General features: G+C 35.5%; 1 protein-coding gene across 12 annotated transcripts in view; it reads right to left on the bottom strand.

The window, feature by feature from the left end:
* Positions 1-26,467, bottom strand: part of DMD (dystrophin) — a 1,013,774-nt gene that overhangs the window by 255,392 nt on the left and 731,915 nt on the right. For all 12 annotated transcript variants that reach the window (XM_027688940.1, XM_027688937.1, XM_027688948.1 and 9 more), the window contains 2 exons: positions 22,535-22,746; positions 15,569-15,723 (listed from right to left, as the gene is read on the bottom strand). In XM_027688940.1, the coding sequence (XP_027544741.1) occupies positions 15,569-15,723; positions 22,535-22,746 (367 nt within the window). The remainder of the gene's footprint in view (positions 1-15,568; positions 15,724-22,534; positions 22,747-26,467) is intronic.

The following is a 26,467-nucleotide window of genomic DNA, read 5'->3' on the forward strand; positions in this document are numbered from 1 at the left end:
TGGCTTTATTCTACCTGGATGTAAACATGTCTTGTGGTTAGGCCACTCTTCAAATTTAAAACAATTGCAATGAAAGAATTTGTTGTTCTTTTGTTAAACTAAAGAATAATTACATAGAAATTACATCTAAATATACTATTATTATACATTAAATCAGTATAAACTTAGAAAGACAATAAGAAAATCTTTTACCTGGAAAATACTATATTGACCTATTTACCATTTTTAGCTCAAAAGTAGCATAACAGTTATTCAATACAATGTGGAAATGGAACAAACTTGCAAAAACTAAATATACTTTATCCAATTCTTCAGAGCACAATTCTATTATAAGATATGCTTTGCAGCATTATTTTAGTTCAATTTACAGTGTGCAATATGAAAATTAATATAAGTGCCTTTGCAGAATCAGGTATAACACTTTTTTTTGCTGCAGTTTCTTCATAACATTAAAGGCATATTTTTAACTCCTATTCACCTGAATTCCTATAAATACATAGCAATGGTCTAATAATAGTATTCTGCAAATACATGGTGAGAGTTTAAAATCAAAGAACAACACAAGCACAAATATGGAAAAGGTACTCAAAGGGAGAGCTGCTGTAAGATTACTCAAAATCAGAATTTATGTTACAGAGAAACTCTAAGACATACGAAAATACAGCTTTTTATTGATCTGGGTAAAGAATGAAGTTTTCACTATGAAGAATCTTCTGGCACTTCTATGATGCACAGAAATCTCATGACACATAATTCTTTCAGTTTACAGAAATGTGTTTCTTACCTATGGGCATACTAATACACCTACCAGAAAATATCTAGTACTTTGCATTTTAAATTTTGGTTTAGCTGACATGCAATAAACATTCAGCTACATTGACAGCTCTGCAGTGTATCAATAATCTTCACTCTACTTGGCTTCTTACCTACTTCAAAATTATAAGGTTAGAATAGAGAAAAGAAGGTCTAAACATAAAGACTAAAACTGAGTATCAAATCCAGTATATGATAAGATAAATTGCAGAAAATTATAGGGGAGATAAAAATATGTATGTTGACTAAGAAATTATTGCAAAAAAACTAAAATAAAGATTCTTCCTCTTTAGTCTGTATCATCCAAATATGTTTAATTCTATGGTGAGTGCAAGCTGTAAGAAAATAACATGAAGTAAGTAGAAATATATTTTAGTGTAAATGGAAAACTGCACAGTAGAAACACTACAAAGTACTCCTATTATACTTTAAGATAATAAGAAAAAAAAGTTTTTATCTGTTCTACTATGACACAAAAATAAACGTAGTGTATAACCAAAAGCTTCTTATTCAAGGGAGAAACACTAAAGGTAGGATTCATCTTAGTTTCATCTAGACACCAAGAAGTCAAGCAATTACACTCCCTCTGCAAAACATGGAGACTAGCATGGCTGGAATTTCATTTCTCCTCCAATTTCTGTACACATCTGTTGTACTAGATCAAGGTCATAGTAAATTTTTTTTCTCTTGACTACAACATTAAATCACCTAAAGCTTAGACAATTTTAATTTTACACAAGCCTAAATTTTATGTGTCTAAAAGTAGGTAAGTTGGTGACCAACCTTCCCTGTAAATTTGATTATTAGGAACTGTTGGGATCCGTTGGACTGACCAACTCTAGTTGTCATATGAGCTTTGTGGTAGAGCAGAAATTATGGTACTGTTTAAAGAATGTGCCAGCTCAAAGTTTCAAGTTGAGGGAAAACAGTGGCATGTCAGAGGAAGTGAGACAAGCAATGTGCCTAAGTGTGAAAATTTATACTACCAGGAAGATGTTTCTAAGGGTTTTTAAAAAATCCACAAAAAAAGAAAGCTACCAGCCTCTGCTACAGGACATTGCAGTTGTGCTGAGAACCTTTAAAGCTAATATTTTCAAAATGTAGCTCTATAAAAATGCTTGAGAAAATAAGCAGGGGAAAACAAAGTTATCTGAAATCTGTGGGATCTTCAAGTTCATAAGCAAAGTATTATTAACTAAAAAACAGAATTTGTACCATGACATACATAGAAAAAATATATACACAACAAAACCAACATCTGTACAACTGAACATCTTGTTACAGAATCTAACAAGAAGCAAAAGTGCTGAGCTTTGGGAACGATGGTGTCATTGAGAGTTGGACTTGATGATTCTTGTGGGTCCCTTTCAACTCAGAATATTCAGTGATTCTGTGATTAAACGAATCACCAGAGTGCTTCATTCTACACTACCCAATCCCATGGAACACAAGGAATACAGTGCTTGGAGAGGCTCCATGAGTGTGAATATCAGATTTTTCTTCAGCTCTAGTATTTGCTACATAATTTGGAATGAATCATTCACATTTTATGAGTATGTGTTTGTCTATTTGAAATTGCAATGCTTATTCACATTACAAGATACACTACAAGGGTTGGTGTTTAAATAATGCTTTGAGATGCCCAGAAAACAGGACACATAGTAACTGCAGAGCGCAAACTACCAAATTTCTGTTCCCCAGGTATTTCTTTAAGAGCAATAAAAGTGAAGAAACTCTGTATCATTCGGTGTTCAATAGATCAGTAAATCACACTTCCATCTGCAAACTGTAGTGATCTAAAGTTATCACACTGAGATGTAAAATAAAATATCCTGGACTACTGGAAAGTATCAGTAAATGGTTTTACTTCTGTAGTTCCTGTGGTTCTTTCTCTATAACTCTATAACTGTATTTTCTCTTTCCTGACATTACAATTCCATACAATAAAAAAAAAAAAAAAAAAAGTTACCTGAATTTCTTTTCTGGAGCCAACTATCACAGAGAATTTGAACTACATGCACCTTCCTGCTAATGCTGGAAGCAGTTTGCACTTTTATATGAGGTTTATATCCCTTCTGCCAAGGGATATATACGACAAAAGAACAATTGCAAAGCTTTATTGGAACATTTAATTTTTACTACTGCATAAGTTTAAGCTCTTACTGGTAACCCTTCTTCAGCTGCTTTAACTTTGACTGATAAAGAACCTATCAAAGAGGTAGAATAATTTAACCTCAGATAAAGTACAAACACAAAGAGATGTCACAGATATGAAAGTAAATGAAATTCTTAAACATGAATTTCTTAAAATAACCATTATTGATATAATTTTGAAATGAACATTCAAAATAAATCATATTCAACAGTTTTGGGTATGCTGCTTAGAAGAATTTTCTTCCAGAATCTAGGGACTATATTCCATACTGCCAGTTAAAGTTATTAATGCCTGCCAGTAAGTGATTAATATGCAGATTAACTCTGGAATGGCTGATACAACATTCAGTGGGGAAAACTATGTTGAGATAGCATTTTAAGTACTGCTTTCATTTGGTTTTCTGGATCTCAACTAACTTGAAACTGCAGTAAGGGACACACAATATTTTTCCAGTAACACTTTTATATAAATGTGCCTTTTAGTTAGACCATTCAAACACAGGTTACTGCCTTTTGTCTGCTGTAGACACTGGCATATATATGTGGTTCGAAACGTTTGGAGTGATCTTTATATATCCCACTATCACTATCACTATATGCTTATATCCCACTATCACTATTTTGTCTGGCTTATTGTAAAGTGTTCTTATCCAAGTTGATTCTCCAGTACTGGAGACTGCCCATCCTTGTGCAACTCTACCTCTGAAATGACTTCTATGTTGCAAATGGGCAGAAAGCCTCAAAGTGCAACTAAACTCAGAGCTACAATATCAGCATCCCAACCGCTGGAGATCAGCATTCAGATTTAGCTGACATACATCCACAGGCCCTTATGCTCCCATTATTCTGATTGAGGAACCAGTAAAGTTTTGGTGTGGTGCTACAGAGTTTTGTACTTGTAAGATAGACTTTCAGGGATTTTTTTTAAAGTCATTTTGTGCTTCAGTCCCTTACGGTAAGGACTAAGTGACAAACCTGATGAAAAAGCTACCTCTAAAAAGGCAACAGTAACTTTCTAGAACTCTTTGCCTGATCTTTATCACCATTAATACCTTCCTAAAGACAGCTGATGTGGAGAACTTAAAGAAGGAAAGATTTCATTTCACACGTGGAAAGGTCTTTAAATAAACAAGCAAGAATGCCTTCTATGGAGCTCAGTGAGGACATACAGGTATTGCCCTGTTGGTTCAGGCATATAAACAGGATTCCTACCAGTGACATAAGTCTTTTTGTATGTGCATGTCCTGGTTTCAACTGAGGTAGAGTTAATTTTCTTCTCAGTACCCGGTACAGTGCTGTGTTTCAGATTCAATATGAGAATAACGTTGATTACACGCTGATGTTTTGGCTGATGCAGTGTATCCTAAGTCAAGGACTCACAGGGTCTCATTCACTGTCAGTGAGCAGGTGCACAAAAAGCTGGGAGGGAACATGGCCAGGACAGGTGATCTGAACTGGACAAAGGGACATTCCATACCACAGAACATCATGCCCTGCGTATGAACTGAGAGGAGTTGGCTGGGGGCTGCCAATCACTGCTTGGAGACTGGCTGGGTATCAGTCAGTGGGCGGTGAGTACTGTGCATCACTTGTTTCTCTTGGGTTCTGCTACTTTCTACCTCTCCTTATAATTAAAATTATTATTATTAATAATATTAGCTTATTATTATTATTATTATATTTTGTTTAAATTATTAAATTGTTCTTATCTCAACACAGGAGGTTTACCTTTTCTTTCTGATTCCTCTCCCAACTTGAGTGGAGTGTGCAAGCAGCTGCATCATCCTTACTGATGGCTGGAGTTAAACCACAACAATGCAGTACTTCTCTGCCTTACATTTATTTCTCAACAATATCATCTACTGGATGAGAGCTGACTCTCGATGTTTTCAGATAACCTGAAGGTCATCTCTGCCTTGGCTGCATTATCCATATTTATAATGAACAAATCACCAATGAAATAATTTTGAATTCCAGATGTAACTGTGCACACAGAGAGACTGAGCGCAACAGCTACTCCAAAATAAACACACAAAGGCAGCTCTCTGCAGATTCTTTTACCTTCTGCAGGAAGGAAGAACAAAACCCCTCAATGTCCTCATGTTCCAATTGGAACTCAAGACTGTTTTTATATGAACACAGGAATGTTCTTTTCCTGATAATCACCCACAGTTTCCTAACTGATGACAATCTCTTCAGACACTAAAATTCGAACATGTGATCTTAGTAATAAGCCCATATAGCTTGTCCTTACAAATCTCTTGACACACAGGGGAAAATACTTCAAAGAGCTGTTATTCACTCCGCTAAGCAAGATGTAATTTTTTTTTTTCCTGAACTGTTTCCTATTGTAAAACTCTGCAAAACCAGAAAATATGTTGTATTAAAACATGTTTCTGGTGTTTAGGTACTTTGGAAAATGGATGCAGCGAGAGAGAGAAAATATTTCTTTTGCTATTACTCATTGGTTGGCTTTTTTCTAGTCTTACACCTGTCACAGACCTTCAAGAAATAGCCAGGACCTCCATGAAAATAACAAAATTCATCAAGTCACCCCCGCAACCTGTGTTTATCCATGAAGTTTCAGATCAACCTTGGATATTAACACCCCATCTCTTCTACACAATTATTTTTCAGACTGAGAAGGATTCCTAAAAGCAGAGGATATATCAGACTCTAGGGCACAAATCACATACACGGATTTCTGGACCTTTAAACAACTTCTTTTTAAATAAGCACCTGCCAACATCAGAACAGGGGATCTGTGTTATCCCAGAGGAAAATTTCTCATTCACCTTTTTTAAAAATAATTTCCGTCTCTCTTATGCTCCCTTCACTTATGGGATCCCACATTCCCAAAATGCTTTTTTAAGGGACGACAAACAGAGAGAGAGTTAGAAGGAATTTTTCCTAACAGGATTTTTTTCCACCCATTGTTCTTATCTCTTTTTCCATGCTTATGTCTCAGCATAGGTTAAGAATATCTAAAAACATAAGTGTATATTTTCTTGATGTTCATCATAACCATAGATTATCACACTTACATGGCAAGCTACAGAAAAATCATTAATGAAACTCAACGTACTCCTTTGTAATTAAAATTAATTACAGATTGTTTTTTATACTATTGAAAACAGTTCATGTGTATTTTTGATTTCTAATCTCCTGATAAATTTTCATTAGAAGCAATGGTTTTTCAGAGAGTATATCTTAAGAATTATCAGGTTAAAGAAAAGGGAATCACAGACATATGAACCATAAAATCACAGACATATGAAGTACACAATCACAGACATATAAAATATCATTAAAAATTACTTGTAGATATAGAATAATATTTTGATGAACTCACTCAAGAGGATTTTCTAAATAGTCCTTATTGGAAGCTTAAAAGCAATCTTAAAACAAAAAATAAGTAAACAGGAAAAAATTCCAAAGTAAAAAAAAACCCCAAACCAGAACAAACAACCCTGTAAACCCCACCACCACCCTCCCTCCAGTTCTCTGAACTCACGGAACAGATTCCAGTCTTATCCTCGTATCATTCAAGTAATGCCCCAGCAAAACACGGGAAGATAACACTTAATTATTCTGATATTCCCATTCAAGAGACAACTCAGAAAAAGAAGAAATATTAAAATCAAAACTAAAACCAAACAGACAAAACCTGTCTCTTATTCTACCAAAAGAAGCAAAAGATTATTGTTCTGTTTAAATCTTCTTCATGCTTCATGGTCCATAATGTGTAGAATTAAGTTTTTCCTTGCATTCCAAAACATTTAATTCTGTTGAGATTCCAAGGCAGTCAACAGTGCCATCTAATAAACAGCATATTAATTACTCAAATACAATTTAGTAAGATAAAATCTTTGCTTTCTAAGACAGTGAAGTATAATTAAAACTGATTGTGAAAATAATTATATTCTAAAAGCACTTGTTTCCTTAGCCTTACTTACTGTAGAAACAACTAGATTTAATAAGACTGTGAAATGCACTGATGGCATTACATGAAATCAATTAGGACTCACAAAGGATACTATTAAACTGTTAGTGTAGTTTTCATTTAAAGAGTCAGCCTCTGAGGGCTGAGCTCAGTGGTGTAGCAGAACAGTGATTTGCTACCATGTAAGAGAGAGAAGCCTCAGTTCCCAGGCTGGAAAACTTCTCTGGCAGCACTTAGAGTTCTTATTGTACCATACATCATCTCAAGTTAAGTGAGAGTAACACTAAATAAACACATTTTTTCCCCTCTAAAACATGGGCCTCAAGTTGTAGTCACATTACACAAAGATGCTGACAGATCAGATTGACTCAATATGTTTTAAAACATCTCTTCTAATATGTCAGTATATTTTAAGAAGCATAAAATGCTAACAAGAAAAAAATACCAGCTCTGTAATATTCAGATCAGAAGCAGCTGGTAACAAAAACTGGTTAGCATCTGAGTGAGAATGAAAGAAGGCAGCCTGCCTACTGTTTCTTACATCAATATAATCTCATATAATCATATTACTTATAAAGAACCACTCCATATAGTTATTCTGTAGTATTCAGGAGGTTTCAAACTCTTACAGAAAATTGAAATATAGAATAAGTTCTCCATTATAATGAGATAATGTGATTTAAATAGTTCTACTGCAGAAAGATTGTAAAACAACAGGAACTACAACCAGAAGTAAGACAGAGTAATACTAATAATTTATTATTACACAGTTTCAACAACACTGGGAAGAAACAACAGCTCTAGTTCCGTTCCTCTGCTCCTCAGGATCGTGTAAATATAAATAAATAATAAATAATGACATTACTAAAGCCCAATTCAGAAAATTCAAATGCTGTTCAACTCACACTCAGTTCAACAGAACTTCAGTATGTGTTTGATACAAAAGCCTTACAGAGAAAATCCTAACTTCAGTGAAGTGAATGACTAACCTTCAACTGACTTCAAAGGGAACAGGATATTCTGTGATAGTTCTACCTCAACTCTTTTTTGGGTGAGTTTCAAAGACAAAAATTCTTAGCATAAGAAATCATAACCCTTCAGCAACAATTCTGGAAAATTTCACCGAGTGGAGAGAGACACAAATATACCAAAACGCTAAGTCTAGGAGTGAGGATGAGTACTCTGTTTTCATGTGTATCATCCTATAGTTCTTTAAGGAGTGTATTATGGACCAGCAAAAATCTGTGTCTTTGCAAAAAAAAAAAAAATTGCCAAATTTTTCTTAGAATTCATTGAAATCAAAGATGAAAACTAAAAATAAAGCAACATTATCTATTTACTATCCACAAGTTAAGCCCCCATACAATCAGCTATTTAGGAAGCATGAAAGGGATGCAAAGTTGAATAAAACAAAACTGAGATTGAGAGCATAATATGTAGTCAATGTAAATGATTTTCAACCTTGAGCATTAGGAGCCTCTTCCAAGAGTGCAATACTAGGTGTTATTAAGTGCATTAATTAACATCAGGAAAAGGGTGTGAAGAACTGAACAGCAAATTTATTTATATTAGTAAAACCCAGAAGGACTCTGAATAATTCCAGATGGAAAAAATCATCAGGAACTTGATAGAGGAAATATTCAATAGATGTGTTCAAAATACCAGACACTACAAAAAGTATCTAAACTCAGTATACACTGCTGGGTTCTGAACTAGCTGTAGCCTTGAAGACATTTAGTATTTTAAACCAAGACCATCACCTTAATGAAAGCGCCAATACATACTAGCATCTGAAAGATTACTAGTAATAAAAAGAAACTAATAAATATTTATGTCCATCTTTAACTCACTCTCCTGATGCTGGCTTGGGTATCTTGTCCCAGCCAAGAAGAAAGGAGAGTAATATCATGATGTGAAAGCAAATTTAGCTAAAGCAAAATCTAATAAATACTTTCTATGCTTCTACTCTTATTTTTCCCAACATGAAAAGAACTAACAGTGACAAATGTCCACAGCTCCAAGGGGTCAGCACAGTATAAAAAGGAAGGGTGTCACCAAAGGCAGATCTGAACTATGGTTTCTTAGTGGCATCTTATTTGACAAGTATATTCCGATAGTGTTCCACAGGAACAAAGAGAGAAGACAAGCCCTAGGAGAACTGCCTCCCATCCCTTGGAGTAAAACCACACTGCAAAACTTACAAGTCAACTACCACAAAAATAAATCTACCCTCTTGGAAACAGTAAAGGCACATAGTTCTTTAATAGACACCATTAGCAACTAATTAACATAACTGAAGCATCAACCTCAGACATGCTCCAAGCACTGAGAACTTATGGAAATTTCTGAACTGTTTACCATTACTGATAATAAACAACAGCATGTCTTTCAGATTTTAAAATAAAAAAAAAATAACTAAAATCAGCATATATAAGTCATGTTGTGGGGTACAGAAAATGCCAACTTAGATTTAAAAAAAATCCCAACGCTAAATTAGACTCAAATCTAACTTGACATTAATTAAAAAGTAAGAAATCATATAAGTAATGGGAAAAAAAAACAAGAAAAAGAAAATAAGGAAAATAGAAATCATGTAATAATACTAAGATAAAATGCAGAAAGTGGGAAATGGGTGTTTCAAGCTTGACCTTCTAGGCACTTCAAAAAACTTTGTTTTTACCATATCCTGTGTCAAGTAATCAAATGGAATCTCAGAAATATGTAACACATGTTAACAGATAAAAATAATACATTTTTCCTTTCTTTATCCACAAAAAAGTGGACCTGTAGATTCATTGCCACAAGGCACTACTGTGCTTAAGCAGATAATAATGGCCCATCTTCGCGAACGAAGATTTGGGGAAAGGTCTTTTACCTTTCCAGCCTGCGCAATGGATTTTTTAGGTGAGACACAGCCTGCGCTGAACTGAGCCCACCCTTTAATCCTAAGGTTCATCTGCCGGGGCCAAGCAAGCTTGGACAATGGCAGTGAGGTCCTCAGGACGTAGGTTTGTTTAGAGTGTCCTTCTCATAGATGGATGGCCACACAGGGCTAACGACCTCCATCAGGCCAGGAGACCGGGATTTGAACCCGTGGTCGCAGCAGTGAAAGTCCTGCACGCTAACCACTAGGCCACCAGGGGTCTCGCTTAAGCAGATATGTATTAGATATATAACTGATTACATATCTTGTACAAAGGAAGAAAGTGCAGACATGGCAGCTGGAGTGATAGTTCCAAGAACTATTATTTCTTATCACTTGCAGGAGATAGTATTTTTTTATAGTTTGCAAGAGATGTAATGCTTACTAGCTGGGGAAGAGCTCTACATTTTTCAAATTTGTCAGGGAATATATCATAGGTCAGTTAAATTTGGGGTGTAGGTCAAGATGTGATTGATACTGGATGATAAACACAACATGAACAGACCAATCTTATCTTTTTCACAGATTCCTTGCTTACTTACTGGTTCTCCTTTTATTCATCTGTATCAAACACAGCATAAAAGCTCTGTCTTCGAGATTTAGTAGCTGAACCTCATCTCTTCTCAGTGATTTCTCACCATCCCTATTTTAGGATGTTGCTAATTCTACTGCTTTCCAGTCTGCCCTCTGGCTTACCACTTCCCCAGGTCTCTGTCTCTTGTGCCACTGACTGTCATCAGGAATAATGGCAATTCATTGTCATTTGTCCAATTCTTTGTGAGTTTATATAAAAACATGTTATTGAAATTTCAATCATAGTTAAAACACAGCCACACAACAGCAGGCAAGCACCACTGGTGTCAAATCGACAAATTTGGTGGTAACTTCCAAAGAGACACTCAACATTTAATAGGCAGACAGAATTATCCTCAGTTTCAAGCACAACTGACAAGCCATTGAGGAGGAAGCTTAGACTGCCTGAACAGCAGCTGAGCAAAAGCTATACAAAAATCCAGGGAAAACACCAGGGAAAACAAAACAAAGCTATCACAAGAATAACAATGCAAACAAAAGATGACAACTAAGGTCATATCCCTTTTGCTGGCACTCTGCTGGTCCATCAGCTTTATTAATTTCTCTTCAGTTTGTTTTAAAGGACATGAAGCCTGATAAGAAGTCTACTGAGGGGAAAGACATTCATTTGTTCTATGAGCTTTGGATGACAGCAATAATCAGTTTGCTATAGTTTGTTAATTTATCTGCAGGCTAATAGGAAACATATTTAAGGTAGGACTTTCAGGGCACAGAGTTCCTGCTCAAATAGAGACCTTCTCTTCTTGTTCAATTAGAGACTAAAACTTTCTAATTACTTAAGAAAATCACAACTTTAAGAAAAAGAACAAAACATTTGTCTTAATCTTTTAATGGAGTAGGAAGAAAAATTGACATTTCTGTTTTTTCTGTCACAAAATTGGACTTAGTCTGTCTTAATACCTTGCTCCTTCTGCATCTCTTGTGGATCCAAAAGAGGAATATTTCTCAAATGGAGTTTTTCTTTGAAATGCCCACATTAAGCTCCGGTTACGATTTCAAGTGATATGAGAAAACTTAGGCTGTCCAGACTGGTGTTAACAACATGTCCCTGAAGTCACAAGGATCCATAGATCCTTTTCATCAAGTACTGTATTACTGACATTACCCTCTCCTGAAATAACTCAAGAACTCTTTCCTTTTTTTTTAATCCTAAAAGAGTTTCTCAAAAATCACAGGAATTGGTTCACAAAGATGGAAATGATGAATCAGAGAGTATTCTGGGTAAGACTGCCTTTTCAGTGCTTCCTACCAGCATTTTGAAAGTATCAGATATTCAAGACTATCCCCTCACAAAGTAAACCACAAACATTTGCTACCAGCAATTGAATTCTCATCTTGGATCCACATACTTATGTCAATAGTGCAGAAGTATGGTCAGCTGAGTGGAGAATTAAGATAAAACTAAGAAGTTAAGATGACTTTCCAGATCTCCTGATTACAGGAGCTTCATCTGGCGGTTTTATTTACATCTTTTTATATTTTTTTTCCTATATGTGGATGAAATTTCATCATTCTTTGGGACATTAGGAAGAAAAAATTGCAAAGCAATGTAAACTGATGTCATTGCTGATAAACTTGAGATTATATTTTGTACCTAAATAGTTGTTTGAGAGTGTAGGTAGTTAGTAAAATGTCTTTCAAATAGGTAACCTCTCTTTTATCTATCATCATAAAATAATCCCTGTGCACCAAATGGCTTTTTATGTATACTTTTAAAAATTGATATATTAAGGGATGATATAAGTAAAACATAAACAGACAAATATATCAATTTAAACTCAGAGTACCGAAACATTGTCATTCCCTCTCTTCTTATAGTCCTTTTTTGAGGGTGCACTATTCTATTTAAAATAAAGGTAACAGAATAGAACAAAGAAAACAAAAAATACTTTAATCTTTTATCTGAAAACAACTCTTAGGTACCTTCAAAGATATCTGTAATTTTAAACACAAAAGGTTTAACATTTTTGCATCACAAGCTGCTAATAAAGAATTTTTCTTTAGACTTTGCTAATATTACTAACTGCTGGAGAGCAGTTTCTAAGAATTACTAAGTGCTGTACTGACAAATTAGTTTCATGAAAATTAAAAGGTTCTTGTACCCTTTTGTCTAATAAGAAAGACATGAGAATCCCATATAAAATTCAGACTTTCCAGAAGACTTCCAGATTAAATGCTTTTCTGAAAACTTTGTCTCTTCCATTCAAAACAATAGTCAATAGAGATACATTAGTCCTTCAGAAAAAAACATGCTGATGTTTAAAGTTATTTGGTCCTTGACGTAGTCTTGGCTATGATACCTGAGACTGCAGAGACTCACTTTCATTGATGTGAATAGTTTTAGTGATTAAGTATTTAAGTCTTTAAAGAATTAAAACCAAGTCCAGTTCTCAAAGACAGCATCTGACAATCATCTAGACTGAAAATTTACTTTTTTAAATAGTAGGGACAACAAAGATAAATGTAATATCAGCATCTCTCATAAAACAAAAGAATTACCCTACAATTACAAAGTTTTCTAGCAGACTTTGCAATTTTAAATTAGTATCCATTACTAAACTGGTGTAAATAACAAGCTTCAGCATGACATATTGGTTGTAAAGAAGCAGTCTCTCTACACGTTTGCTTTTTTTGAGCCTGGCAAAATTATTTCAAAAAACCAATAAATCACCACAACATGATGATAAAAATGCAAATTATCATACTATTTCTTAGGAGAAAACAAATTTACATCAGAAAATGACATTGGTCATGTTCATCTGAAGTCGTACATTTGCACGGATTTCTTGCTCACACCCACACAAAGGCAGCTCTATAGCCAGGACAAGGACTGCAGGCACAGACATGTAAACAAACTTCCCATGTAAACAAGGTTCCCATGGCCACTCACATTTTCAATTTAGTTGTTTCACTGTGCTCAATGAAAGTGTGCCTGCACAAAAAATTGTAATAGCTGTTCATACTCATGGATCTATACTGATTGTAGGAATGACAACCAAGTTTCTACACAACAGAAGAATGGAAAGGAAAAGGATGAGTTTGTTTGAGAATGTGAATCCTTTGCTGCTTGACCTGAGCATTCCAAGATGAATGAGTAAACAAGCTCTTGTGAGATGGTTCCTATATACAGTCTAGATACTGAAACCAACCATGAATCTTCAGTATAACTCAACAAAATTCACACTTCTGGCTGTTGCTGACAGGTAAATGCAGTTCTTCTCATCTAGAATGCAATTCAACTGTAAAGCAAATGTGACTACTACCACAAGTAACATAAAGTAAAGCAGTATTAGGACAGTTACAGAGTATTAAGAAAACCTGTCTCCAGCAGAATGATCAAGATCTTTCTGTGCAGGCAATAAAATTATATCTACAAACTTCATGTACAGATAAAGTTTACATTTTAAAAATTGTGTTTTTATAGCAAGCAACCACTGATAAGGTGGTTGCTTGAAGACCAAATCTAGGTTATGACCTTTTTCACACTTATAATTACTGTCATATTATGCATATAATAGAAAACATATATGCATCATATTTTTGTACTCTTCATGTCCTTAATTTGTTTGGTCATTTGCATTTCATACTGCCTAGCTGACATGCAAAATCAAGGTGTTTATAAAACTGCTGCATAGGAGGATTAACAACATTCATAATAAAATATGGCAGTTGGTATCTCAGGTCTTTCACAGAGGTTTATAAACACAGCTACCTCTCTCTACCTACTGCCACTCCCTCTCTAACTCCCTACAACTTAAACTAGCAACAACATAAAAGTAATTATATATTGATTCTTCACTGTCCATATCCTTTAATGTAGAAAAGGAAGTTGCTTTTATGTTTTGATTGATGTGTGTCCTCTGTCTTGTCTGAGGAGCCAACAAAAAGCATCTTGAGCAGTGAAAACTCTCAACACCTACTGTGTGGCCTGAGCTCCATTAAACTTGAGCACAGGAACTGGCGGGTGATGCAAAAATTCCAAGATGTCTATCAGACAGGGGTGGGTTGGAATATTAAACAGTTCTCAGAATAAGTTATGCCATTATTGTCATAATATATACTCCATGTAAGAAGGATCTAAGTCTCTTTTTAGCTTAGTATTTAGTAAGTGATATTTAACACTTTTTCTGGGTTTCCAGGAAAGGAAAATTTAAGAAACTGTTTATGTTTTTATATGATAATTCACATAAAATATGAGTGCCCACAAAAGGAAGTAGTATCATAATGCTACCATAACAAACATTTTTAATACAGTAAATTTCTAGTGGTTGCTTCCGTCATAGCATTTTTTTTCCCACTTGAGAACTCTTCAGTTCATCTGTTAGATTTATTTTTGTTAATGCAAGCAATACAAATCACTTTCCCTTTAACTGCCTCAGCTTAAATAATGTGGTTATTTCTTGGAAAGTCAGTGTTTCTAAAGAGAAGAGGAAGATGCCTCTTAAGTAGTCACTCAGGCTTTTGCCCAACTGATTAGTTTATATGCTTTTTTAGTGTATCTTCGCAATATCAACAAGGAAGGTAAAAATTAAAAAGTGGCCAGTGAAAAAAGGTGAAGCAACCATCAAGCATTCACCAACTTGGCTATTAAAGGAGCTGGAGAATGGTATTCATCATAGTTCAGTGTTATAAAACAACAGTAAGGCAAAGGGTAAACACACAGCAATCAGCTGCAAATCTACTTAAGCAAAACAAAACACAAGGTAACAGATGTTGCCTTAATGACTGAAGTACTTGCTTTGGCAACTACTACCAACAGGCAAAGTGGAATTTTACTGTTGCTTGCCTGCCTGTTCTTTTAGTAACCTGGTTCATGGAAAAGGAGGTTTCAAATTTTCTTACACTGACATACAATTCTGACATTATTGACAGATTAAAGGAAAACCAGTTCAAAACAATGTCAGCAACTTTAAGTTGAAGTTAGTTAGCAACTGTTTACAGTAGAGGAAAATTGGCAGGAAGCAAAACTTTATTTGAGAGAATTAAATGGCATTCCAAAGACATATTTCCAAAAAATGATCCTTTCTCACTATAGCCATGCCATTTGCAAAAGTTACATCGCCTATAATCTCCAACCAAAGCTGGGCAATGAATGTTAATGAAGTTTAACAACAAATCTAATAGGAGAATTTATATCCTACCTTTTAATAATGGCAGCCCACGTCGCATTAATGTTGTCTGTCATCAGTTGTACTTTTCTGGTGTCGTCTGCCGAATAATCGCGGAGCAGCTTAAGTGCCATGTCATTTGCTACATCTACATTTATTTGCCATTGTCGTATTTCTTTTGAAAATTGCTGAAGTAAAAAGAGAAAGAAAGAATAAACCTCGGAGCAGCATAAAATTATCACATACATTGTATGATTTTTAGAGAAGGAGATGAACAACTTACACCATCAATTTAAAAAAAAAAAAGAGAAAGGACTTGCTCAGATTTACTGGTAATGAAGGTCAATCTTTTTAAATGTTTTAAATTCTTTTAGTCATAAGACCACAGGACTGCTTCTAAACTCTGAGAGGGCTAAGCAAAAAATTCCTAAATGCTGGATAAGACAAGACAGCCCAAACTGATAAACACTGACTAGAATGTTGATTATTCTTTCCTGAGACACAAAAAGATGATGGATGCAGTATTATGCATTATGCAAACTATGATAGTTTGTGATGTTGAATTATACTGAGATGGAAAATACAGTGAAATAATGCTGTGAAATGATAGTGAGATTTGGACAATTAAGACCTGTGCTTTCAGGTTATTTTTTATAATTTAGTTCATTTTAACAAATTGTTTATGTAATTAGTGCCATCTACTGGAACAGCACTAAATCTGCAATACAGCAAAATACTACTGACAAACCCATCAATATCTTCATAATGCTAATTTACACTTCTTAATATTAAGAAAGCTTTTTAAATCTTGGTCATTCTTTGTTTCCCCCTTTTCCTCTGCTTTTTGTTCTCTCCACCAGAACATGCTTCATTCCAGAAGCAGGTCAGGAAATCCAGAAACTCATTCAACCAGGAGCCAGCTCCCATGTATCTTTCCTGTTACTCTCTTTCCCAGAGCAAATTTCCATATAAATGCACTGAAGCTGCATATTTAATTCATAATGTGTAACAACAAAATGAAAGAGCAAAGATAATTGATTGTCTACTTATACTTTTGTACTAGGTAGACTCCAACTAGCCAATAAAATGGACAATACAAGTGGAAGAAAGTTTGTATTTGCAAATAGAAATAGCAAGTTGTGTGTAAACATTTGAAGCTATCAGCAAAAAACCCCAAACAGTAAGATTTGACTGTCTTTATTGTTGTGCTTTAATACACAAATCAGAAAATGCCAGTAAGAAGAAATAGCTTTTTTCTCATTCTCCCAAAGCAGGATTCCTCTGGAAATCTTGTTTTGACTCAGATAAGGAATTCTCCACAGAAATTTGAACTTACATATGTAATCCCTGATGAAAGAGCTTAAATACTAAGTAAAACTAAATAAATTTTGAATATTTTATGCATTTATGTTTTACTCTCAGAAGGTCTGTAAAATGATTTTGTTTAAGATTGGGACGAAAATGTACTTGATCTCTGAAGAGAGTCCAGATGGAGTTTTGGAGGGTTTTAATTTTCCCCCCCAAATCTTACATTTTAGAAAGCTGCTTCAACATCCCTAGGTCCTCTCCATATTTTAAAACTGAAAACATGTATTTCCTCTCTTTCCTGTGTTATTCCTTCCTGAGAGGGCAGATCACTCAGTTACTGTGCACCCTCAGGTACTAAGACAGCAACTTGGCTGTTTTCAACAAGGATTCTATTTCTAATGATCAAACATCAGGAGGAGGCTACTAACCCCTAATCCCCAAAACAATCTGAACATGCTGTAGTAAAGCTCACTTATGATGAAGCTGCCTAAACAATTTTTTTAAGTCATTCTCCTCTGTTAAGAAAGGAGATGTAACTAGGATACGTGATAATTTTGTAGAAAACCACTACTATTTCTTTGAGAAAGATACAGGCAGGTGGTTGTTTTGGAAATAGGCTCTCAACTGAGCTCTTTCTTGCCAGAATTATGTACAATAAATACATAAATGTTAATATTTATACAAATATAATAATATATATAACACAAAATTTAAATAAATTCTACAGTAATTATCATTTCAGTTTTGTAAATCTTTTATAAAAAGTATCTATTCCACATCTAGGTCTATCCATCTTTATACTCTACTTTTCTCTTTGTTCAAAATTACACAGGCATGCAGCTAGTTTTCCAGCCAAAGAATCACAGCGCACTGACTGTTCACTGCTTTACCTAGCAAAGTTACCATAATATTTTGCCTGGATTGTAAATTAATGGTCTGTAAACTTTACTTTGAAAATAAGTTCTTTTGCCCTGTCCCATGGGAAAATAAACGACCTCCTAAAAGCTTTCAAACCATGTTTTATAATAATAAAAAAGAAAATATCCATTACAAGTTTATTTCCAAATATGTTGTTCTCAACATTAACTTCAATATTAATCCATTAACTTCCTGACACCACAACACGAGGTCATCACTCAGGAAACAAATGATGAACACAGAGAGGTTTGCTGATGGAAACAATTTGTATTATCTATTTTACTGGAAATTGGTATGTAATTTTTCAACAGCTTTGAGGAGTGCATGCTTCAACTTCACTCTGTGCAGACACTGAGAACAAAGTGTTGCGATACATGTTTTACCTGTCTGTCCTATCACAAGCCCACTAACTGCCATCTTAGATGACTATAACGTATATTTCAAAATAACCTTCAGGGGTTTTTTTTTTGGGGGTCTTTTCCCTTTTATATTTTTAGGCTTCATTTATCTTTTAGCTACTTAGGAACACATTTGTTTTTTTCTTTAAAGAAAAATGCTTCCTTACCCTAATTTCTTTTTGACATTTTTAAAGCATTCTCTTTGTTTTGTCTGTGTTATCACTGGAATTTGCTGAGTTTATTAAAAGGCTTAAAGAATTAAGGTTGTGCATTTATCACATTACTTAGGTATAAATTTATTTATAATTTTTAATTAGAAGACACTAGTTGATGTTAATAGGAAGAAAGTCTGGGTAATTAAGGATCCTTGATTAAAAACAAGTAATGAATTTAGAGCTGGGCTTTCTTCTATCCCAGGATTGCCCAGTGGAACAAAATCAATGACGCATAGTAGTTCAAATATAGCAATATGTATGTACAGCATCATCCAGTTCTGTGTATGTATCACAAATCTGGAAAATCAGGCTTTCTTTCCTTTTTCTGTATATCTAGTATGTTTTATTTATATAACTAAAGAATTTTTTTTGAAGCAAGGAATTCTATTTCAGTGTCTGCACCATTGTCAGGAACATTAACTTAATTGTTAATTGTTTTACTAAAATCAAATCAGTACACTGTCAGCCCTGGAATAACAAAAATCCACTAAATGCTGAGACTGTACTTCATCCTATATAGTACCTGGGGAGTGACAAAAAAGTACCTAGTAAGTTACTCCCCTGCAAGAAGCTGACAAAGGCAAGGAGGACAGCCTCAGTCTTACCCACAAATTCAGGGCATAAAGTTCACTCTCCAGGCTATGCCAGTGGAAAGCTGCCTGGCCTCGAGTCCCAACGGAGCAGGGGATGTAACCAAGATGCCATACAATTTCCTATCTAGGTGAATGAGTAATAAATGGTCAATGAAGGAAAGGAATGAAACATGGTCTCCATCCTTCCTCCTCTTCACTTTGGCCATCCCAGCTAAACTGTCACAGAGGGAGAAGAGACTCCTCACTAGCTCCTCTTACAAAAACAAGGAGCCAAGAAATGAACAGGCAGTCATAGCAGTTTTGTTTGACTTGGGTTTTTGGTGGGGCTTTTTGACTTTTTTTTTCTCTTTTAAACAGAAGCTCACTATCCTATTAAGAAAAGACTAGTTTTAGACTAGCTTATGTTCTGATGACTTGGTGACTGAGGGAGATGAGGTGTGATTGTGTACTATTTATACACCTATAACCTTCAGCCTGCTGAGTTAACCATCTGCAGTCATCACCTAATGAACAATAACAAAGAGGGCTTAATGGTAAAGACTCTCATTGGTCATATTGCCATATTATGATTCTCTACATCTAACACTAATTTAGTTCTCAAATATCAAACTAAAAAAAAAAAAAGGCTTTAATCCTCAGCAAATTGGCTCTGGCCTAATTTCTGATTCAAATTAATAATATTTTTAATTATTAGCTATATTACCTCATTACTTCTCTTTTAAATGTCAGAAACAAAACTGTCATATTCTGTTAAAAACATCACTGGCCAAATACAAGCCAGTTATAATTTTTTTGTTTATACTGGTACTGTAAAAAGTTAAATAATCAAAAGTCTGGTATTGCTGAGTTTAGCATTCACCCATGTATAAGGATGCCTGAACACAAATGCATTAACCCAAGCACTAATTAAAAGTTCCCATGGAGTAGAGGGGAACTTACACATTGACCCAGCTGTTTTCAGGCAGACCTGTAAAGTTTAACAAGCAAATCAGAAGAACACTTGGTGACTACTTTCTCACACCAAGCTGTGTTGAGATACAAAGCTGACAAAATTAATATGTCTGAAGAATTTATTTGTCTCACACTGACCTCTCTCTTTTCCCTCAAGACAAAGGAATAGAAACGACAGCTTCCTTCTCATCAGTGTAACAGCAAGCCAGAAGACAGCATACTTACCCTACATCTTAGGGGAACAACATCAAACTAGATGTGTTTGGCACAAAAGCCTGGAAAGCATTTATTTTGATAACTTGATGTATTTCTAGGTCCTTCAATTTAGATAATGCTATCCAGAAGAAACATAAAGCTGCTGAATTAAAAAAAAAATCCATTTTCCTTAGAATTTGTGACTCCTTATCTCAAGCATGAACACAACAGCTGACGCTGTTGCATCTGAGGAGTCCTCATGAGGGATTTGACACAATAGGAGTTACTGGCAGACAAAGGTAATTCCTCTAGGAAGGCTGGCACAAAAGAAACACAAAAAAAGAGAAAGAAAAAAAAGAAAAAAAACCCCTATCCTACACACACCCAATTCGCTAAGACAGAATTTCTTCTAGACTTGGGGGAGAAAGGCTAGGCATAACCAAATAAATGAAAGTAAACAACTCTGGAAGAGTAGAGCCTGTTGATGTTCAAATCATAATGAGGGCACAATTTCAGATGGACTAGCTGCGACACTGAAATTATAATTATAGATTAATGTCTGTAACTTGACACAACACAGCACATTGAATGCAGACTGTGATAGGAATGGCTGAGGATACAGATAGCCCAAGTGCTCTCAAAGAAAGAGGGAAAAGAATCTGCAGGTCTCCATTCAGAAACTATTATACATAGAGATATATTCCTTGAATAAGGATACTAGTATTTTTTCTCTATGACTTTGGGGATGGAAGAGAAAAACTGGATGTTCTTATTTTTCTCCTTGAATAATGCTGATCCGAAATAACCCATAATTTTTTCAAAAAGCATACACTCTTAGAGGGAACTCATTTAAACTTCATATATTCTTGTAAAAAAGTGGACACAAAATCCATTTCTATAGCAATATTTTCAATTATTTTCCTAGTTAGGTAATTTGTGTTTGAGACATAAGACACTCAACACAATGACAGAGCACTGTGTTTGTACGGAACTGTTTTTTTGTTAATTGAGTCTTTGCAGAGCTGGGACATTGACTTTGTTGAAGCTTTTCTTTTTTTTTTTTTAAACAAACACTGGGCATAGGCCAGGACTCTATCTCTGCAGGAAGACAGTGATAAATAGGAGTCCTCTATGCTGAATGACAGCGGTGTACATGATCTATAACTCTTTCCAATACATTAGTGGGTGATTGCCCTTGTTTACCATAATCCACCCTTCCCAAGAAATGACCCTTATGGTACAATCTTAAATGAGAAATCTTAACCACATCTCAGCCCTAAAAGAATGCGCTGATGAATATTTTTATGCTTCTTACGGGCAAGCAAAAAAAAAAAAAAAGGCAAAAAACCCAATAGATTTTGTATCTACTTCTATCAGGAAGGTAATAACTAACTGATGAAGACCAATCATGAAGTTATACGTATACTTTCTCCAGCAGCAAAACTAGGTGATGAAGACCTCACCCCACTATTCACAGTAGTTCATTATTATTGAGCTGCGTAAATAAGACTGTTTTAAGTCCACAAACTTTAACCAAGTAGTTCAGTAGCAAGAGTTAGGGAAAACCCACAAAAATCTGATGTGCAGCAGAGGAGAACATATCAGAAAATAGTTGTGTAACTATTCTCCCATGAAGGTGGGACTCGCTTTAAAAGGCTGATCGATTGGTTGGTTTCAATCTTGGTTTTCCCCAACTAGAAAATGAGATATTAATCTTAAACAGTTGTTCTCAAAATTTATTCATGGAGAATGTCACCAAAGTATGACTGTTTCCAGTACAAGAAACTTAAAAATTGATGCAAAAGAGAATATTTGCATTGCTACTTGAGGTATAGCTCAGCTAAGTTAACTGAGGCACATGTTTTAGCACCTACCATGTGGCAACATGTGTGCTAAAATCACAAGAGTAGCCAATTCAGGTTTTTTTCAGTTAATAACCCTGCCAAGGCTGAGCCCAGGGAGATTATCCTGTGGCAAATATAAAATGCTTGATTGTCAAAATATCTCCATATAGTTTGTTACAGTTGGGGTTTTTTTCCCTCTTTTTCTGAACTACTTCCAGACAACCTTTACAGCTCCATTAAGAGTGCAGACACCCATACCAATAGTACAGGATTTCCCAGTCTGCAGCACCAGTGCAGCTGGGGCTGTTGAACAGACGAGACAAGAAATACTTGTGTTGAAGAGGTAGGTATTCATCCTGAAAGATTAGCCAGCTATTTGTTATGACTGATAAGACCAATTTCATGTTCAAGGATTATGTGACACATATTTTAGACTTTGTAGATTAATTTCTTTCTAATTTGTTGTGGAAGATTGTTCTCAATGTGCACTGTCCATGGTTAGAGGACAACAGTTAGAGGACATTTCTTTAATGATCTAATTAACTCAAATGGAAATATTTTAATAGTCAGTAGTGACCTTAAGCTCAGTGTTCTGCTTTTTCAGAGCTTCCACGGTGTAGGAAATTTCTTTCCATGACTCAAGCTTAGCTTTTGCTTGTTCAAGAACCTGCTCAGCTTCTTGCTTAGCTTCTAGCCACTGTGTTGAATCCTTTAACATCTCATGAAGCTGCTGTCTCCGGCCTTGAAGGTATCCATGCACTTCATCCCACTGGCTCTGTATCTTTTCAACTGGTGAAACACAAAATAAAAAACAAAAGCTGAATCACTTAAAATCTTTTTTTTTCCCCCCTAAAGGGAGTTAAAAATAACATTCGGTTCTTTCTATAACTCACCATATTGGAGAGCTCCTGTACTTTTAAGCTGCAATTGCATCTAAGTTTAGTTTAACAAAAAAGAACAGATAAACTGTTCTGGGTCACACAGTATGACACTATGGTACACAGCATGTGTTTCAATGCATGTGCAGCCAGAAGTGACAGGTTTATGCCGCAAAAAGCATTATGAAATCGGATCATATTTGAGAAAAAGTATCAGCAACAGTCCTTTATTCTTACCAGACCAACACAAGGTTTAAGATTTTCTGAAGAACAAGTCCTTTAGGGACATCAGTAATATTAGTTAAAGATTTACTGTAAGATACAATTAATGGCTATACTTTCTTATTTCATTAAGGCAAATGCTAACAAAATGCAAAGGCTAAAAAAATTTCTCGCATGTTCATGTAATTATAAAATAACAATTAGCTTTATCTTCTATTTGAAAGAAATGTGACTTGTGAAAACTTAAGAATCACTAAAATCACTGATAATAAGCATTGGCTAGGATCCAGCATCAGCCTCATCCATAGTACCACAAAAAACACCAAGAGACCTAGTTTTCCAAGCAGTTGAAACTGTTTAACAAAATATAAACAAAACCGCAAAACTCCAGAAACAATAAAATCTGTGCACTGCATGAAGAAATAGGCATTTTTTATATATATTTAATTCCCTGAGGTTAGTCAGCACAAACTACATTTTTGATATTTTCTTGAAGACTGCCTCACTATATGGAAAATTCATAGGCCTTCTAGGGAGGGGAACAGTGATTTCTAGAGTACTCAGAAGGCAATTGAAAGTGGTTGTTCCAATACTGCATCTCTCACTGCAAGGCTGATTCCAGAATGGTGCAGTCTAAAGATCTGAATGAGAAATGCTTCAGCAGGGAAAAGAGACTTCTACCTATCAGTGCTCTTCCTTCTTCCAGAAGAAGGGATAAAGATCTTTCCATGGACTCAGCTGAGGTTTAGAGAGAGAGAAGAAAACCTTTCAGCATCCCCTGCTCAAGCCTAGGGAGAAAAACTGTGAGTAAGCACACATAGCAGCATGTTTAAGTCAAAGGAAAAGCAAAAGGAACTGAAGAAACAGAGCTGGAAAACATAAAGCACAGTCAGAGCACAGCAAAAATAGCCTAAGGCCCAAATACTTAATCTGAAGCAAATCTAACCCCTCATTTTAGGAAGCTGTATACTCCTGTCACACAACAACTCACTTCTGCGCCCTCTCTGGGCGAGGGTTTCTGATGAAAACTTTAGGGTATAATTGAAACAACAAAGAGGTTGTGGTCTACAGGAAGGGTGAATAACAGAAGAGAACTCTTGAGCAAAATCTCCCCGATGTGACTAAGGAGTGTGGCTCAAGGATTGTGCTGGAGGTTTAGGGAACAAAGACTGCCCAAACACTTTCTGCAGTGACACTGGCATATGGAAAACAGCTGCCATCTAATTCTTGCAAATCGCTACTTGAGCTCCTTCGCCCTTAGAGTCATTCAGCATTATCTTTTGATTCCTGGTAAACTCAATATTTTGGTACACTTCTGACAGAAGCATAAGAGCGTGTTTATGTCAGCTGTCCACAAAAAAACCCTACAAAAATCCCACCTATTTTTGTTTCATGATAAGTTTCTTTGTTGGTGTGGTGGGGGTTTGGTGGCTTTTTTGGGGGGGGAGGCAGGGGAGAGGAATGAATGAAAACTCTGTTGCAGAACTGCTTCAAAAGAAAACTGGGTCTACAATTATATTAATTTTTCAGAATAGCTAGTTTTAATAACAAATGCTGATATTTCCTACCACCAAATATCAAAATATTTGTAGACATAATGGTTCCATAATGTCTCATGAGGTTTGTATCTAAGTAAGACATATTAGCAGCTCTCCTCAAGGTACTGTGCTTTTTCCAACAAGTCTGAATTTTTTATTAGATACCACAGTCCTGGGATTCCATGATGACCAGTTCTTCCACTCAAGAGGAGAACACAGCTGCATATTGAAAACCATATTCAGGACACCTTAGGAGCCCATTTACACAAGTGACTATGAATACACAAGCTCTAAATCTATGATAAACATTTCTTTGGGAAAATACTTGGCTGATCTCCCTCAAAAAAATAACACGCATAATACATTTGCTTTATATTATAGACTGGAATGAAGAGTTCAGGAAGTTAGTAAGTAATCTAAAAAACAACAAAACAAAAACAAAACAAAGAAAAACAAACAAACAACACCCCCCCCCAAATTTAAAATCTTTTCTTGAACCAGTGAGTGACCAAACCCACTTAACAAAGTGCTTCACTTGTGGCTAAACACACTATGATATCTACATACTTATGGCTAAACACACCATGATATCTACATACTTAATCTGGCCTTTCTAAGCTAGAATATACCAAAGAGTGCAGTAGTATTTCAGACAAGATATGTAGAAATAATTTATAATGATGACATTATAATTTAGTTTAATGTAACCATAAAAATCTCTTCATTATATACGTTTACAATTTCTAAACGATGCTTCCATTTGAACGTGGACTATTGATCTGTTTTTGAATTAAAAAAAACAAACAATCAAGGCTCTATATGTTGCTTAAAATATGAGGTTTGTTTCCAAAATAAAAACCACAGTGTAAATCAGTGTCTCTTAAGGATGTATTTTGTTCATGTTCCCTTTTTAGTGGGATGTTTCCCACATAAAGAAAGGTGAATGCCACTCATAGTTTCATGCCAAACACAAAAGTTTGGAAAATCCAATTTGAGTGTATATTGTGTTAGAACTGTTCACAGCAATTCATGAACCCCTCACCTGCATCTAATGACTGCAGAAGAGAAGGGTCAGAGAATTGCTATTAAATAATGTTGGACAGTAGAAGACAATTTTTAAAGTATTCTGAACACCACAGGGATTTTGTGCAAGGGCACTGGAACCTACAGAAGGCTTTCTCTGACTGGGTACTAACAGGAATAGGTTTATCAACATATTTAAGAGTGTTTTGTAAGATAGCAGTGAGGAATCTCAATACAAAGTTCTTTCAGGCTAACACTCTGAACACAGCCTTAGAAGGGCTACTTCTGCTGTCAAGGCTTTATAAAATCCTTAAGGTTACAATGTACATATGGGATTGTGCTGGCTTCGGTTGGGTTAGACAATTTTCTTCACAGTGGCTGTATGGGACTGTGTTTTGGATTTGTGCTGAACACAGGGTTGATAATCTGGAGGTATTTTTGTTATTGCTGAGCAGGGCTTACACGGGGACAAGGCTTCTTCTGCTCTTTATGCTGCCATGCCGGTGAGGAGACTGGGGTGCATGGGAGGTTGGGAAGAGAACTGCTGGAACAGGTGACTCCAACTGACTGAAGGGATATTCCAGACCATAGGCCATCATGCTCAGTATATAAAGTGCTTGGGGAAGAAGGAGGAAGGTGGATGTTTGGAGTGATGGTGTTTTTCTTCCCTGGTAACTGTTGCATGTGATGGGGCTGTTCTCTCCTGGAGATGGCTGAACACCTGCCTGCCCATGGGAAGAAGTGAATTCCTTGTTTTGCTTTGCTTGTGTGTGTGGTTTTAGCTTTTCCCACTCAACTGTCTTTATCTAAACCCACAAGTTTTCTAGCTTTTGGTCTTCTGATTCTCCC

Source organism: Neopelma chrysocephalum, unplaced genomic scaffold (genome assembly GCF_003984885.1).
Source record: "Neopelma chrysocephalum unplaced genomic scaffold, ASM398488v2 Primary Assembly neopelma1_76, whole genome shotgun sequence".
Lineage (NCBI taxonomy): Eukaryota > Metazoa > Chordata > Aves > Passeriformes > Pipridae > Neopelma > Neopelma chrysocephalum.